Genomic DNA, 14,317 nt, shown 5'->3' with positions numbered 1-14,317 from the left:
GCAGCACCTGGCTCAGCAGCTGATCTATGACTTTAAAATGCCAAAGGCTGTCATACAAACAGTGTGACCAAGTTACTTCCCAACATGACATACATTTAGAAAGTAGGACGAAGACAGAGAATCAGCTTTAAATGATTTATTAATTAAGAAATGTTACAAATGTGATCATTTTCTCACTAACATTCCTTCCAGAAGAATCTGCCAATGCCTGACACTTTAAAACACAAGAGAGAAAAAAAAGGATCTTCAGTAAACTGCATCTCTACATACATCAATTAGTTAAACCACAATAACAAAAGTTTGGTTAGCAGAAGCATGGTTGTGCGTGTGGTGTGTGCATAAAAAATTAACTAAAACTGGCACTGGTTAGATTCATTGACTTAAACTGTCTGCTACTACTTTTATTTTATCGGTACATCAGCAGTGTATAAAAAATATAAAAAAGGCCATCATTTAAGTTTCAAAAAGCAATCCAGCTTGTTTAAAATGACACAAAAAGCCATGACGGGTGTTTATCAACTCGCACTCTGAGTAAGGCTTCAAACCACTGACCTTTAAATATGTGAGCAAAATTACATTTCCACAACAGAAATATTCTTAAATAAACTTTGATCTTTCAAAAGTCAATTATCACCACTCCATACTGCCACCTTCCAAGTGACCAATGATTGCGAGCTCATCTGAAAACCCTCAGTGAAAGTGACAAACCTTTTAACTCTAAGAGAAAAAGAAAAAGCACTAAATGTGTATTAAATGTTGGCATATGACAAAAAAATGAGGAAGAAATCAAATATATACAGCACGAAAAACATTGTATGCAATATGCAAAGGCGTCATGTTGCTTTGGGCAACAACCCCTCTATCCCCACTCCCCACCTGCCAAATATAAGCCAGTCTTCACTGAAGACCCCTCATCCAACAATCCCCCCCCCCCCCCACCCACACATATCCGCTCACACACACACACACACACACTCACACTCACTCACACAGAACATCACGAAACACGATTACGTCACTAAGCCTGTTAGTTTGGAGAAAGGTGAAGCGCTGTGAAACTCCCCAACCCCTTCCCTCCCACCTCCCTGCACTCCCCTCTTCAGTCAGAGAGGGGAGACAGGGTCTTGGCGCAGTCGTTCCACTCGTCCGTCTCAGGGTTGTACACCTCCATCGAGTTGAGGAACTCGTTGCCGTCAAAGCCGCCCACAGCGTAGATGGTTTCGCCCAGCATGGCCACACCAGCATTGCTGCGAGAAGACGTCATGCTGCCCAGCATCCTCCACTCATTGCGGGCGGGGTCGTACACCTCCACACAGCGGAGCGCGTGGGAGCCATCAAAACCGCCAATGACAAACAGTTTGCCTGGACGGAGTGAAGCACATTAGTCGATTAGTGTCAAAATGATTATGTTCTGAAGCAGCTGCCATAGAACTTGGTGAACCGAGATCTCTGATTCCACCCTTCTCACACTTTTGTGGTGGTGGGCTCACCTGCATGGACAGCAACGCCGGCCCCCCTGCGAGCCACATTCATGGGGGCTATCAGGGTCCAGATGTCGTTCTCGGGGTTGTAGCGTTCAACAGTGTTCAGGCAGTTCCATGACTCCGCTCCACCAATCACGTACATGAAGCCATCCAGCTCACACACTGCTGCTTGGTGCCTCCCTGAAAACACATTTGCTTTATGAATAAGACTTTCTAATTTCCCCTCGAGCTGTTCCGATGTTGGATTAAAGCTTTAAATTAAAGACAAAGACATTTGTTGGTCCTCTGAAACAGATATTCAGCTTTATGCTTGAAGTTGGATCATGTTACAAGTATCAAATGGGAGTATTTTGAGTGTTACATGGGACTGTGTGGACACGTACTGATGTTAAGGGAGGCACAGTTGGACCAGGTTTTGGTCACGGGGTCAAAAGCATCACAGTTCTTAAGGCCCTTCTGCCCGCAGGGGTCCGATCCTCCCACAACATAGAGTTTGTTGTTTAGTGAGCAGACACCTTTAAACAGAGAGGACACGGATGAGCTTAAAAAGCTAACTAGCCTGGAGTCACAGTGACAGAGAGGCCATTTTATTTAACCATTTTCCTGGATTGAAATCATTTCAGTTCAACAGTCTCCTTGCAGGAGGGGCTGACCTGCATTGCAGCGGTTTGTCCTCAGTTCTGGTACTTGAGCCCATTCGTCAGCATGTGGGTCGTACCTCTCCCCGCAGCTCAGCTCGTCAGAATGTCCATTCGAACCACCAATCACATACAGCTGACCCTGTGAGGTGTCAGTGCGTAACTTCTTAGATTTTGACACATCAGCATGACACTTGATCAAGCACTGGATAGGTTCACTCCTTGGACAATATTCCAAGTGTCACTATTGTAGAGTCAATCAATCTGAGATCTGACAATACTAAACTGTACCATGAGCACAGCCATCTGGAATCGAGCCCTTGGAGTCCGCATGGGAGCGATGAAGGTCCAGCGGTCCTCTTTGGGGTCATAACACTCCACAGTCCTTAGACACTCTTCTCTGTTGTAGCCCCCTGTAGGACCAACAAGATGCATCAAGGTTACAGTGGAGCTCCTTCTGTTTCTTTTTTCTTTTTCATAACCCTCATATTAAGCAATAAATATTCAAGACACTGATGTTCACATTCCACCATTTATCTACGGTCAGCAAAGAGGGTAGCATGTAGCTTCCCATGTACCCCTTTCTCCTTGTAGTCCCAGCTACATACACCTTCCACATGACAGAACACTGGTTACTCTAATCCTCTAAGCCTGTTAAGTGCTAACCTGCTGCGATGAGTCTTCCGTTAAGAGCTGCGGTGCCCAGGCCGGAGCGAGCGTAATGCATGGGTGAGAGCGGCTGCTCTTCCAGCTCCTCGGGCTGGGCCTCGAAGCTGAGGCTCTTCATCAGGCAGGGGGTGGCAGAGGGGGAGGTCTGAGGGCTGCTGCGACCGTGCAAGAAGATCACACACAACACACTGTCCAGGACAGCCAGACACAGGTAGGTGTTGTCTAGGGGCAAGTTTGGAGATTGTTAGAGACACTTGAGGAAAAAAACATTTTGGAATTCAGAATTCTGGAGAAAATAAATTCTGACGGTCCTTTCAAGTAAAGTCTTTTAGTCTGACTGTAATCTCACCTATTTTTACTGTGCAGCATCTATGAGACTTCATGCACAAAATATAAAGAATAAAACATCTTTGACTGTGCCCGAACAAATCACATGCAGTTCACAGAGACACTTACTTGTGGTCTTCTCAGAGGCGATGTACTTCCACTCTCTCCTGGCGGTCTGTTTCGGAGCATTTGCTGCTTGGTTGGAGGGCGACAGGCTTCCTGAGGAGCTGCAGCTCATCTGTCTCTGGGTGCTCTCCCGTACGGGTTTCTTCTGTAAGAGCACAGTGCAGCTACAGAAGCCAAGCTTGCACCACAGGCCCACCAGTGGCCAACACCAGCTAATCATACCCCAAACTATGCTGTGATCCAGCCGGTCTAATGTAGACGCTGACATAATGAGCCTGCATTATTCATCCGAGTTTGTATTAAAATCTCACTCCATCTGAAGCCAACAACACAGCACTGCAAACTGCAGTCTCGGACCACGCTACACTCATATCTAGGAGCACACAGTTCAGTCACAACTCAAAAAAAGGGTAGACAGCCATCACTGCCTGTACTCCACTAGTTGATTTTATTTTAAAATTCTAAATTTTATCATATGCTCAACAGCATAGCCAGGCAGGAATCAGCCCATTTCTTATTTATCTACAGACATTAGTCTTGACATTGTGGCTTAATTGCAGCATTAAATGAGCCATATCTACTTCTAGCCGGACACAGGCTGTGTAGTATTTTTATGCATGGCCAAGCACAAGCTGTACATTAAAGCTACACGCTGCCAGGCAAAATGTGGTCGAGACTTTGTTACAGTGAAGCCAGGCACAAGCTGTTGAGTACCTGCACAAACTGAAGGTGGTCCTCCTCGCCACCAAACACCTCACTGTGCCCCTCAATCACCAGCCCTCCATCCACCAGCTTATGGTCAGGTGAGTAGTACAGCGTTTGCACCTGAAAGACAAACAGGAACAACACACCCATGTGGCTGTCTCCATGGCAACACACTGAGAGCCCCAGCACAAGGGGGAGAGGAGGGAGGGAGGAAGAGGAGGGGCAGTGCTGTGAAGAGGAAGAGGGGAAGGGATGAAGGCCTGGATGTTCAGCAGCTTGGATGGAAAACGTCCTTTAAAACGACACACACGCTGCTGCCACTGCACAGAGTGGGTTAAACGGTTGAGCTCAAGAAGGTGTCTGACAGCCGCTCTCCTTAATTTGCATCTAAAAAAAAAAAGAGGGGGGCTGTGAAGAATGAGAGGCTGCATCTGGAAAGATCTTCTGTGAAGAATGAAGAGGAGGAGGAGGGGCTGCACATAGCCCTCTCCCCACCTCTGCTGCTTGGAAACGGGTCCTCTAGCTGAAGGAGTTGCTCATTGTGATGGCAGCCACAACAGGCAGTCAAATCCAGGTGAATTCAGACGGTGCTGTTGTAAAAACTATCAAGCTAACCTCAGTCATTACCCAATAATAGATTAAGTCCAAGAGGGGGGGGGGGGGGGAGTTAAAAAAAAAAAAAAAAGGTAATACAGTAAGAATATGTGTGGAAGTCACTCCCATCTGAAGGGCAAAAATAGGAGGAAAAAGTAAAAGACTCCTCTAATTTGGTAAATATGTGGGACATTGATGAACATTATAAATTCACCTGGAAGATTAATTTAATTAATTCGGTGAAAAATCACTATGCCTGTGTGCAATGTTGTTTTCTGTCCAATGCCTTATTTAAGAGGTTCTTGAATGCATCAGTGGATAAACAGGCCTGTATGAGACTGTATAGTTGTGTGCACTAAATGAGATTTCAATTAGATGTATTTATTGCTAAAGGTTTTGTGAGCAAGGTGTTCTGGTAAATGCAGAAATGGGACGCGTCTGTACAGTATATGTGGCATGGACAGATGGGAGCACAGTGCGGCTTGGCTGTAAAGGGAGGCTGCTGAGAGGCAGTAGTGCTCCTCTCCTCCCTCCCTTTTCTCTGACTCATTACCCTGGTGGCTCAGTCCTGGCTCCTCAGTCTGGTCTCCTGCTGCTGCTAATAAACCTACAGGAGAGATAAATCAACGGGGAGGAGTGCCTGTTAGTGCTGGAGCAACAAACGCGCACCTGTTCAGATAGTAAAGTGGCAGTGAGACAGTAGAATCAGGGGTCAGACCTTTCAGAACCTGCATTTGTGTTTCAGAGAAGAGCACCGTAATACTCAGATGGGGCTGTATGTAAACCAACCACATACCAAAAACAGAACAGTGGAAACAAAAAACGAGCAAACAGCAGCTCTTTTTGGCTCACCTCTAATTTGTAGTATGGTTCAGGGGTACAGAGTTTCTTACTGCAAAAACCTCAACAAATCAGAGGGAAAAAAACAACAATCCTGACGTAGCAGCATGCCACTTCTATTTCAGCCCCCTTAATGACTTCTTAACGTCAAAAACAGGAGGAGTCAGAGGGAAGGGGAGGGGCAGGGTAGAAATTGAAGATCAGCCTGAGTTGAGACTGCACACAGCGATACTGACCTCCTCCATAAGTCGTTCAAGTTGGTCCCCATTCTCCCAGAGGCTGCGCTGCACCCAGTTCAGCACCTTGGAGTAGAGCTTGCCATTGCTGGGCAGGGTCAGGTTGTCTTCTAGCATTACTTCTAACTGTAAACACACAAAGGGGATGAAACAGGAGTTAGATCAGCACACAGTAGGAATAACGTGACTAAAGAAATTCATCCCATGTCCTTTATTACTCACTGGAAATCTTGATCTTACCGTCTGATTATGAAATTTCCTGAGTATTAGGTGAGTCATTGGCTGTATAATTACATAAGTTGGGACTAATCACAGTGTGAAAGTGTCCCAACAAAAATTACCTGGGTTCTGTCTCGTCTTTAAGCAAATTCTTGAGCAACCATTGAAGCTTGTTGTTGTAAGTCAAGTACGACAGCAGCAATAAGCTAATGGGCAAAATAGCTGCTATTCAGCAATATTTCTCATATCAACAAGATCAATACAGGTCAAGTTTGTGGTTCATTCCATTTTACCATTCAGAAAGCCTCAAGGTACAATGACATAAAATTGGGGGGGGGTGTCACATTATAGAGCAGGTCGAGACCCAACGATTCCAATTAGAGAGGCCGTAATCAACAAAAGTTCTGTATTTGATAAAGTTAAACAGTTAAACAGTTACTGATTGAGTTTCGAATTAATGTATAACCCTACATCAGGGTAAAGTGTAATTGAGGCCACACAGCATGCATGCTTGAATTCCAGCCCAATACAACCTCATTTGATTTATCTGACCTGCACAACTTCAACCAGCGTTACCTCGTAAAGTACTGAGTGCAGTGCTCATGCTGAACAAAGACTTACTCTGTAACCCGCCTACGTGAGGTCTTACTATTGCATATGCTCTAAGTCCCCTGCCCTTAATACACTCTCAGCAGGATTTAGCAGTCGGAAAATCTATAAAAGGCACAACTTCATACCGTAAGTATTGTTAATCTCATGTCAAAGTCAGAAAGGTAAAAATACAAAGCTTAATCCTTTATGTCTTATTCAATTTAAGACCTCCAACGCTGGCCAGTTATACTGCAGGAGCAAAGGTGGGACTAGAATAGACTATGCCAAGAGCGGTGAGACATTATAGCATCCATGTAAGTTTAAGATACCTTGAGACGGGGAAGTTTGAGGAAGTCCTCCTGTTCAGACACTTCCAGCAGATGGTCCTGGATGAATGCGTCCACCTTGGCCAAAACTCTGGCATCTCCCATAGAGCTGGCAAAGTTACGGAAAGAGATGGCGTTCTGGGAATCCATTTTAGACAGCAGGTAGTCGCCACAAATCTGTGAAGTGAGTGACATGTGTTTAAGTCAACAAAAAGTAAAGTTCTTTAAAATTCACGTGTGACCGGTGACCGGAACGGTGACACTGGGAAAGCAAGTGGAATTGGAAAGCAGTTGAGTAAAAACATACCTGTTTGACTCGCTCCATCTTGAACCTTTTGGCAGCAGAATAAACTTCCTTGACAAGTTCCTTGTCTGCCTTTAGTCTATGTTACACACACACACACACACACACACACACACACACACACACAAAAGAACGGAAAAAAAAAAAAAGGTTGTCAATCATTCAAAACCTGAGAATTTTACAGTGATAAGATCAGAGACAAAAGGTCAAAGGCCAAAGTCTGTACTAACTGGGCAGTATAGGCATAGTTGAGCAAGATCTCCACAGCCTCTGGGTCCAAGTCCTCAAAAGTGACATGTGAGACTCCATGAGGCTCATTATCACTATTAAAGATCTCAAACAGGTAGGGACTGCAGCAAGCCAGAACAGCGCGGTGAGCCATCAGCTCATGACCACACACCTTGACAAATGAAGAGAAAGAAGACAAACAACAATTATAATTTGAGCTTGTCAAAAGGAAACCTACTTCAAAACATACAACTGCCAGAAAATATTAGGATTTCAGTGTTTCAACATTAAAGTAAACAAAATAAACCCCAGATATTGATTGAGAGAATGTTTATACAGTAGAAGCAACGTGATCCTTGTGCCCAAATAGTATCTAAATGTCCTGATGTCCTAATTCCTGAGTGGCTGCACAAGTCTCTCAGAGATCTGTATTGTACAAGTGGTGGGAACAGGTTGTCACACTTGAGATATGAGAACAACTGAAACATGACAGGAAGCAGTGAAGTAAACATTTCAACCTTTTCTAGTTTCCAAGTTTGGCATGACTCACATGAGTTGAACAAATTACACACCATTCATCACTCAGTTCACTGTTCACTGACATGTCATCTCAAACTTTTTGTATTCTTAAAAGACATGTTTGTTATTTTATCCCCTATGGTGCATCTATTATGTTACATAGTACGACTCAGTGGCTTCCCCGAAAAGTGTAATGGCCGTGTGTGTGTGTGTGTGTGTGTGTGTGCACACGTATTAAGCATACCTGCAGTCTAACATCACAGAACTGCCCACTCTTTCTCAGAGCATTCATTTTGGCCACGGTAGAATCCAGGAAACTTTCATCCTCAAAGATCAAATAACCGTTTGGAATCATCTTGGTAAATTTTGATGGTATGTCTGCAAAAGAAAACGTCAAATAAATTGGTTAATTTTGGCACAGTTAAACAATAATATCCAGTATTCTTGTCTTCTCTTGTCCATCATGTCTTCAGCCGTGCAAAATTGCACCAGCTGGCTTTATTAATTGATGACCAGAGAGAGGATTAGGATTAGGTGCCTGCAATGTGTATTGTGCTTTATAATCTGCGTTATGCATTAGTCATATCCTTACCTAATAGAGAACAATGCAAATCCAGGGAAGGACCACTGCTGAGAGTAGAACAAGAACTGAAGGTAGGCAATAGGCAAAGCAGACTGAGATCACTGTGGAACCCAAGTCTTCTTCACCCGAGGAGAGGGACGAGAAGATGTTAGAAGAAATGCCAGTTGACTAAATGGGTGTGAGCAGAAGGGAGAGGGGGAGCAGCCGCACGGACAAACTATCAGGCTTGAAGCGACTGTAATCAAGTCCTCGGGATCCCGTTGGCTATAGAGTTGTACTTATTCTGTGTTGGTCATACATTATAACCTAGAAGAAAATGGGAAAAGGGAAAAAAACACGTAAGTTTCTTTTAGTGAAGAAAGCTCATGGCTCATTTTGAAATTGATGCCGCCTGTTCTTGGCACCCAGGCGATGCTAGCATGAGTCAGTTCCACGTGCTAAATCAAGGTAACCTTTCACATTGTGGTGGCAGTTGAGAACACTGCCCTCCCTCCTCCTCTTCCACTCCCTCATCGTCCTTTTCACAAGCCATTTTCCAAACATGTATAAGAGCTCACAATGTTTCCATATTTGCCACAAGCATACAAAATTCAAGAATAGAGACAATCTGATTCAGGATATATTAGTCACTTCATCGGATCATTTCATCCCCATTGAATTCAGGAAGAAACTGGAATTCAGCATTTTATCCCAATATACTGCAAACCAAAACGCATGCAGTGCTGGCAGTGAAGCCCATGCCTTCGACACTCCTTCCTTAACACACCCTCCATTTAGCGCTTGAATCACCACACCTGCTGCTATGTTCCACCAGTCCAAAGAAGACCATTTAATCCACCTCTGGCCTTCAGCTCTGTTTGGACTCTCTCTGAAGCAAGGCCTCCCCAACTCTGTCTTATGTGACAAGCCCCTTTAGCTTTATCGTTGGCTCCTCCCTATAGGAACCCTTCCATTCAATCACTGACCTATAAGGAAAACGCAGATGGGATCAATTTGTGACAGCCAGTCAGTTGGTGAGATACAGTGATTGTCCCTTTTTTTCAATTCGTCTGCGTGGCTGCTCAATAAATTCTGGTTGGCCATCCTACATACTCCAAAAAACATGTAACCCTGCCCCACAAGCCCCACCCCTCCACACTTGAATGTCACATCCAATAGAGATCATCCCATATCTCTCCACTGCGAGATAATTTATTCTGCAATTAAAGGGGTTAGATTTCACTTGCCGTCAAGCCACAGGCAGCCAAAACTGAGCCAAACAAAAACACACAGATCTCATTTGCGTCAGTGAGATGTTGGTCATAACAAAAATTGACACAACTGATATAATTTTATGCATAACTACCTCATCACTATGCCATCTGCAGCCCGAAGCTCACTAGATAAATTACATTGCAATTCCAACAGTTTTATCACCATCCCATATGGGGAGAGAGGACAAGACAGACCACAGCAGCTGCCCTATAGTCTGAAATTGTATCCACACACCATGTGACAAGGCTTTCTTGGGTTGCCTAGCTTTCCACGTGTTCTGTATCCAACTCGAATGTGATTCTAACTCATTAGAAAAAGCTGTGATTTACACAACTGCTGCACATACAATGTACTTGTGACTCTTAGCTAAGAGTTGTCAGTGGCACATTTCAATATCAGCATGTGAATTTTTTGTGCAAGAATTTCAAAGTCAAATCCTCTAACTTGTACGCAGAATTTACAACATTAGTACGAGTGACTGATGAAGCCAAAAGGGCCATTGACAGATAAGATTGGCTTTGCAGGAGATTTATCTAGAACAGTTTCAGTTCTAGTTATACTGTGCACAGTCCATGTGTAGGCTAGTGTGATACAAACAGTGTAAAACACAGGCAGATTGACATTAGACAGACAAAGAGATTTGCCTTTGTGCAAGGCTGAAAAAACAACTGTCTTCTCCACAGTCAGATGGTTTGGAGGAAAGGTATATGAGCACATTATTTAAAACCCAAGGCCATGTGCGAAAGGCACTGAAATAATTTTTTCTCTGACATTTGTCTTCAGCTGAAAAACACATTCTTGCTGTCTAAGACACTTTGGATTCAGTAAATTATTTTTCCGTTGAACTAAGACTTTCAGAGCCAAACCTTTTCAATAATAATTCCTATAATAAAAGCATCATATACGTAAACGGTGCCAAGCAGATGGTTCAACATGTAAATCACAATGCCATTTGGGTGTCAAAAGCTAAACATATGTTACACTTTCCGATGAAACCAGTTATGCAACGTTATGACTTGTACGCCGGTCATCTGAAACCACATTGATTCAACATTTAAAAACCACCCACAACGCACAAATACACCTGTGCACTTGAGCAGAACAGAAGAACTAAATACTCAAATCCAGCGACCTACTAAACTCATAACCACAAACAGTGTCAATTTAATAATCATAAGACAAGTATCAGAAGGAAAAAAGAATTATGTTGAGATCAGATTACTTAGCCTCTCTTTTAACTTATTTTCTGTTGCCCTTTTGACAACAGTCATTGTCAGCTGAGTTTTGTTTGAGAGTATTCTAACTATAAAAATGCTAATCATCTTTCAGTATGAAAGTTAAACAGAACATACTGAACATATAGACGTGTAGTGCTGCAATACTGTCGTCTTGGGTTTGGAAAAGATGTGTGAAAGGCGGATGTGTAAAACTACCAAGACTGCTGGGAAGTGAGCCAGAGATTTTTAACGGTAAATGCGCAAGCACGATGGCACATGCTCGAATATAGTCTTTTTGTATTGCACCAAGCCGTGTTTACAGGAAGGCTGGCAGCAAAAACTATAATTCACCCTGTCTGTGTGTGGATGGAGGCAACACTGACCCAGATTTGAGTCATTATGCAACATCTGGCAGAAGACTCCTTGTGAAGGCTCAAAAGCTCAACTCCTCCACGCGGTTGGGTCCATCACGCTCGCCTGTTGCCTGATTCCCCACTCATTTCTCACTTAACCCAGAATTCAGCCGGGCAAGGGAGGCCCTCTGCTCTCTAGATAATGCTTTAATACAGAGCTGCCACCTTAACCACAGCTGTGATCAAATAATAATCTTCTGTAAACTGATAAGATAATCCTACGCCATTACCAGTGTTACTCTGGGAAACAATAAAATGGCAGTTCAGCAATGATGTCTGGCTAAATAAAACCTGCTGTGTTAAGCATAACCACACACTGAATATGTATAAAATTTTTGGCTTTTATGGGAATGGTTGCCACTTTAGTGACTCATATAGACTCAAGATTTATGTCCAGAAACTTCAGTATCAATGGCAAAATAACAGTGATGAGATCAGGTTAATGACCTCACAGGAATTTATGCATAGAGGAAAACGCCATGCAGACTTGGTGAGCTGTAAATGTGGATATACGAGCACACACTTGAAACCCAGGGAACAAAGGAGAGAAAACAAAAAGGCACAAAAGAGAAAGCGTGAGATTGTTCACAACTTTGTCACAGAGGGTAGCTCTGAATGTATTTTTTCTCTCCATTTTTCCATCTGATTAGTCAGGCACAAAAGTGCAGGTCTGACACTGAACAATAAATGCTTGTTAGACATCCCCCCAGTGGTGAAGAGATGCACTGCTGGATATTTCACAGTTTTTTCGTGTGGAAATTTACTGCTTAAATTGAACACATTTTATACAAAGAACTCTATTAAGGGGTGTGACAATAAAAATGAAGGGGACAGTATACAATATATTGGCTGTGAAACTATAAAAACATACAAAAAATAAAAATAAAAATCCACACCCTTGTTCAAAGCAGTATCAGAACTGATACACCAGTACCTCAAACGCAACAACAGTCTCTACAGAACAATGAAAATGAGGAAGATGGCAAATGTGTTTTTATAAATCAGAAACCCCCCACATCCAAAAACTAGAGCAGCTCATTTCCATACCACTGAAGTGAAAAGCAAAATATGTCTTAAGCATGGCCAAGCAGACAGGAAGGATGTTCTATTAACCATCTATTGGATGAGCTTTAAAGAGCCTGCCAAATATATATTTTTTATTTTCATAAAATCAATCATCTGCAGTATTTTGTTTGGGAAATTTCCACGTGGTTACCAGGGTCAGATCAGGATTAAAAGCACAGTCGGTCACATACTACCACGACATAAGGCAACCTGCGGAGACACGACGTATTATACTAAAACATTTTACAACATCTGAAACGTTAAGAATTGGCTCGACAATTTCCTTTCACTAATCGACACAGTGCAGTCAATCATGCTCAACCACGGCAGCAACAGTGACGCGTCAATACTGTGTCGAGACTGGTCACAGCCCATAAAATCGGACACTATATGGCACTAAATAGAGGGTGAGCAAAGGACAGACTGTACCCACGTTACTGACCCTGCCATCCCCCAGTGGGCAAGTCTTACAATTGGCCATCCAATGTCTCATGTTTGCCTATTCGCTGTAAAGCAATGTCATTAGTCCGCCTGCTTCCTCCTCAGGCTGAGTAATGTACCAGGGCCATGATGTCTGGCGATGTGCCAGAAGTCACATAGCTAGTCTGTACATACATCCCGCCACCAGAAACTGGGTCACCAACGAGAGGGCCCCCACCCCCTCCCTCAAAAAAATCTGGTTAAATCGACTTTTACTCGGATTTGCAAACGCAGACAATACGATTACTTTATCTTACAGGCGAGGTGGGCATGTAGTTGGAGCCAAGCAGTTAGCAACCTCAAGAGAGATGGAGAGGTCTGGCACGCTCGGATGCTAGTGCGTGTTAGCTTCCTAAGTAGACAACCTGCTGCTAAAGCTAGGATGGGGAGCCATAAGACAGCCACACCGGCTTCATTAATTAAACTGGACCTTGTCGAACACATTCGGTCGTTTTCCTGTGTCCGTGTTTAATGCTAAACAACCTTCAATATTCCGTTAGGAGGCAATATGAGCCAAATATCCGCGTCATTCTTTAACGCTAACGTTAGCTCTCTGCTGAAAGCCGCCGTTTGTGTGACATTGTCCGCGCCCGTAACGTTACAAGAGGCGAAGTTAGCGTATTTCCAGCAGTTTCCACCCAGTCTGAGCAAAGGCAACAGCTACCATTTCATTTTCAGCGCGAAATAAATATCCAGCAGTGGCTGTAGAATGACGGCCACATTAGTGTCCACGGTAACTAATGTCAGAATTAACGTTCTTCCCCTCATTTTAACAGCTGACTGACGTTACTTGACAGAAACGTCAAACAGAAAAATTATTTTTTTTAAAGAGAGAAAGAAAATCTTACCTGAGGCGTTTGACAACAAACGATATTAGACATATTTAATGCGAATTCAGAGTTGGTTGGTTCGGGTTAGAGCAAAGACGCAACGCGGCTACAAGCACGGGTTGTAGGGCTTCTAGTCGGTTCTCTCTCTCTGTAGGAGAAGCACGTCCGGTCTGGTCTGGACTAGCTCTGACAGAATGGCCGGCTGATGAAAGCGCGCTCCCGACAAAAACCTGTGCGGCATCACGATGCGTGTGACGTAATCAGCAGTGGGCGGTCCTACACGCCCACTCTGCTCTGAAAGTGATGTGTCCTGAGAAGATCGCAGGTAAACAGTGATTAAACGAAAACACCTGGAGGAAACATTTCCAGGAATTATACTAACCAGCCTTCTAATGACGAGGTATAATTCATCGTAACGGTGTACAGTCAGTGGTAGAAGAGCAAGGCTGTTTAAGAAAGGAATTTAATCCTTCATTTTAGGAAAAATACAACACTGTAAAAATACAAATTAAAGTATCTTGAGTAAAGGTAAGCAACGTAGAGTATGGTTTGGCCAAAACCCTGAGAGTCCAACTTTGGAGATTCACATATGGTCAGATTAGTTGAAGAGGGAATGAAAGAGAAGGAAACAAAAAAGAACAGAATGCAGTTAACACAGAAAATGGAATG

At 43.5% G+C, this 14,317-nt stretch overlaps 1 protein-coding gene across 1 annotated transcript; it reads right to left on the bottom strand.

Moving 5' to 3' along the window:
• Window positions 1-121: 121 nt before the first annotated feature.
• ivns1abpa (influenza virus NS1A binding protein a) lies at window positions 122-13,849 on the bottom strand. The gene is made up of 15 exons (XM_076724357.1): window positions 13,667-13,849; window positions 8,399-8,695; window positions 8,051-8,184; window positions 7,290-7,459; window positions 7,063-7,138; window positions 6,759-6,932; window positions 5,620-5,745; window positions 3,959-4,069; window positions 3,248-3,389; window positions 2,789-3,013; window positions 2,414-2,535; window positions 2,138-2,264; window positions 1,868-1,999; window positions 1,491-1,664; window positions 122-1,362 (listed from the first exon to the last, which is right to left on the bottom strand). Exons 3-15 carry the CDS (start codon window positions 8,159-8,161, stop codon window positions 1,100-1,102), a joined length of 1,953 nt encoding a protein of 650 aa, XP_076580472.1. The 5' UTR covers window positions 8,162-8,184; window positions 8,399-8,695; window positions 13,667-13,849; the 3' UTR covers window positions 122-1,099.
• Window positions 13,850-14,317: the final 468 nt, after the last annotated feature.

Source organism: Chaetodon auriga, chromosome 3, assembly GCF_051107435.1.
Source record: "Chaetodon auriga isolate fChaAug3 chromosome 3, fChaAug3.hap1, whole genome shotgun sequence".
Classification (NCBI taxonomy): Eukaryota; Metazoa; Chordata; class Actinopteri; order Chaetodontiformes; family Chaetodontidae; genus Chaetodon; species Chaetodon auriga.
The sequence above is the reverse complement of the archived record's forward strand: the minus strand, read 5'-3'. Positions and strand labels throughout refer to the sequence as shown.

What these genes read in the sequence shown, in the direction of transcription:
- ivns1abpa (XM_076724357.1), bottom strand. Translation starts at nt 8,161, where the DNA reads ATGATTCCAAACGGTTATTTGATCTTTGAGGATGAAAGTTTCCTGGAT. An exon ending in TCAAACTTCCCCGTCTCAAG is followed by an intron (nt 5,746 to 6,758) that starts GTATCTTAAACT and finishes GTGTGTTTACAG; the next exon opens with TTAGAAGTAATGCTAGAAGA. An exon ending in CGGAAGACTCATCGCAGCAG is followed by an intron (nt 2,536 to 2,788) that starts GTTAGCACTTAA and finishes TTGGTCCTACAG; the next exon opens with GGGGCTACAACAGAGAAGAG.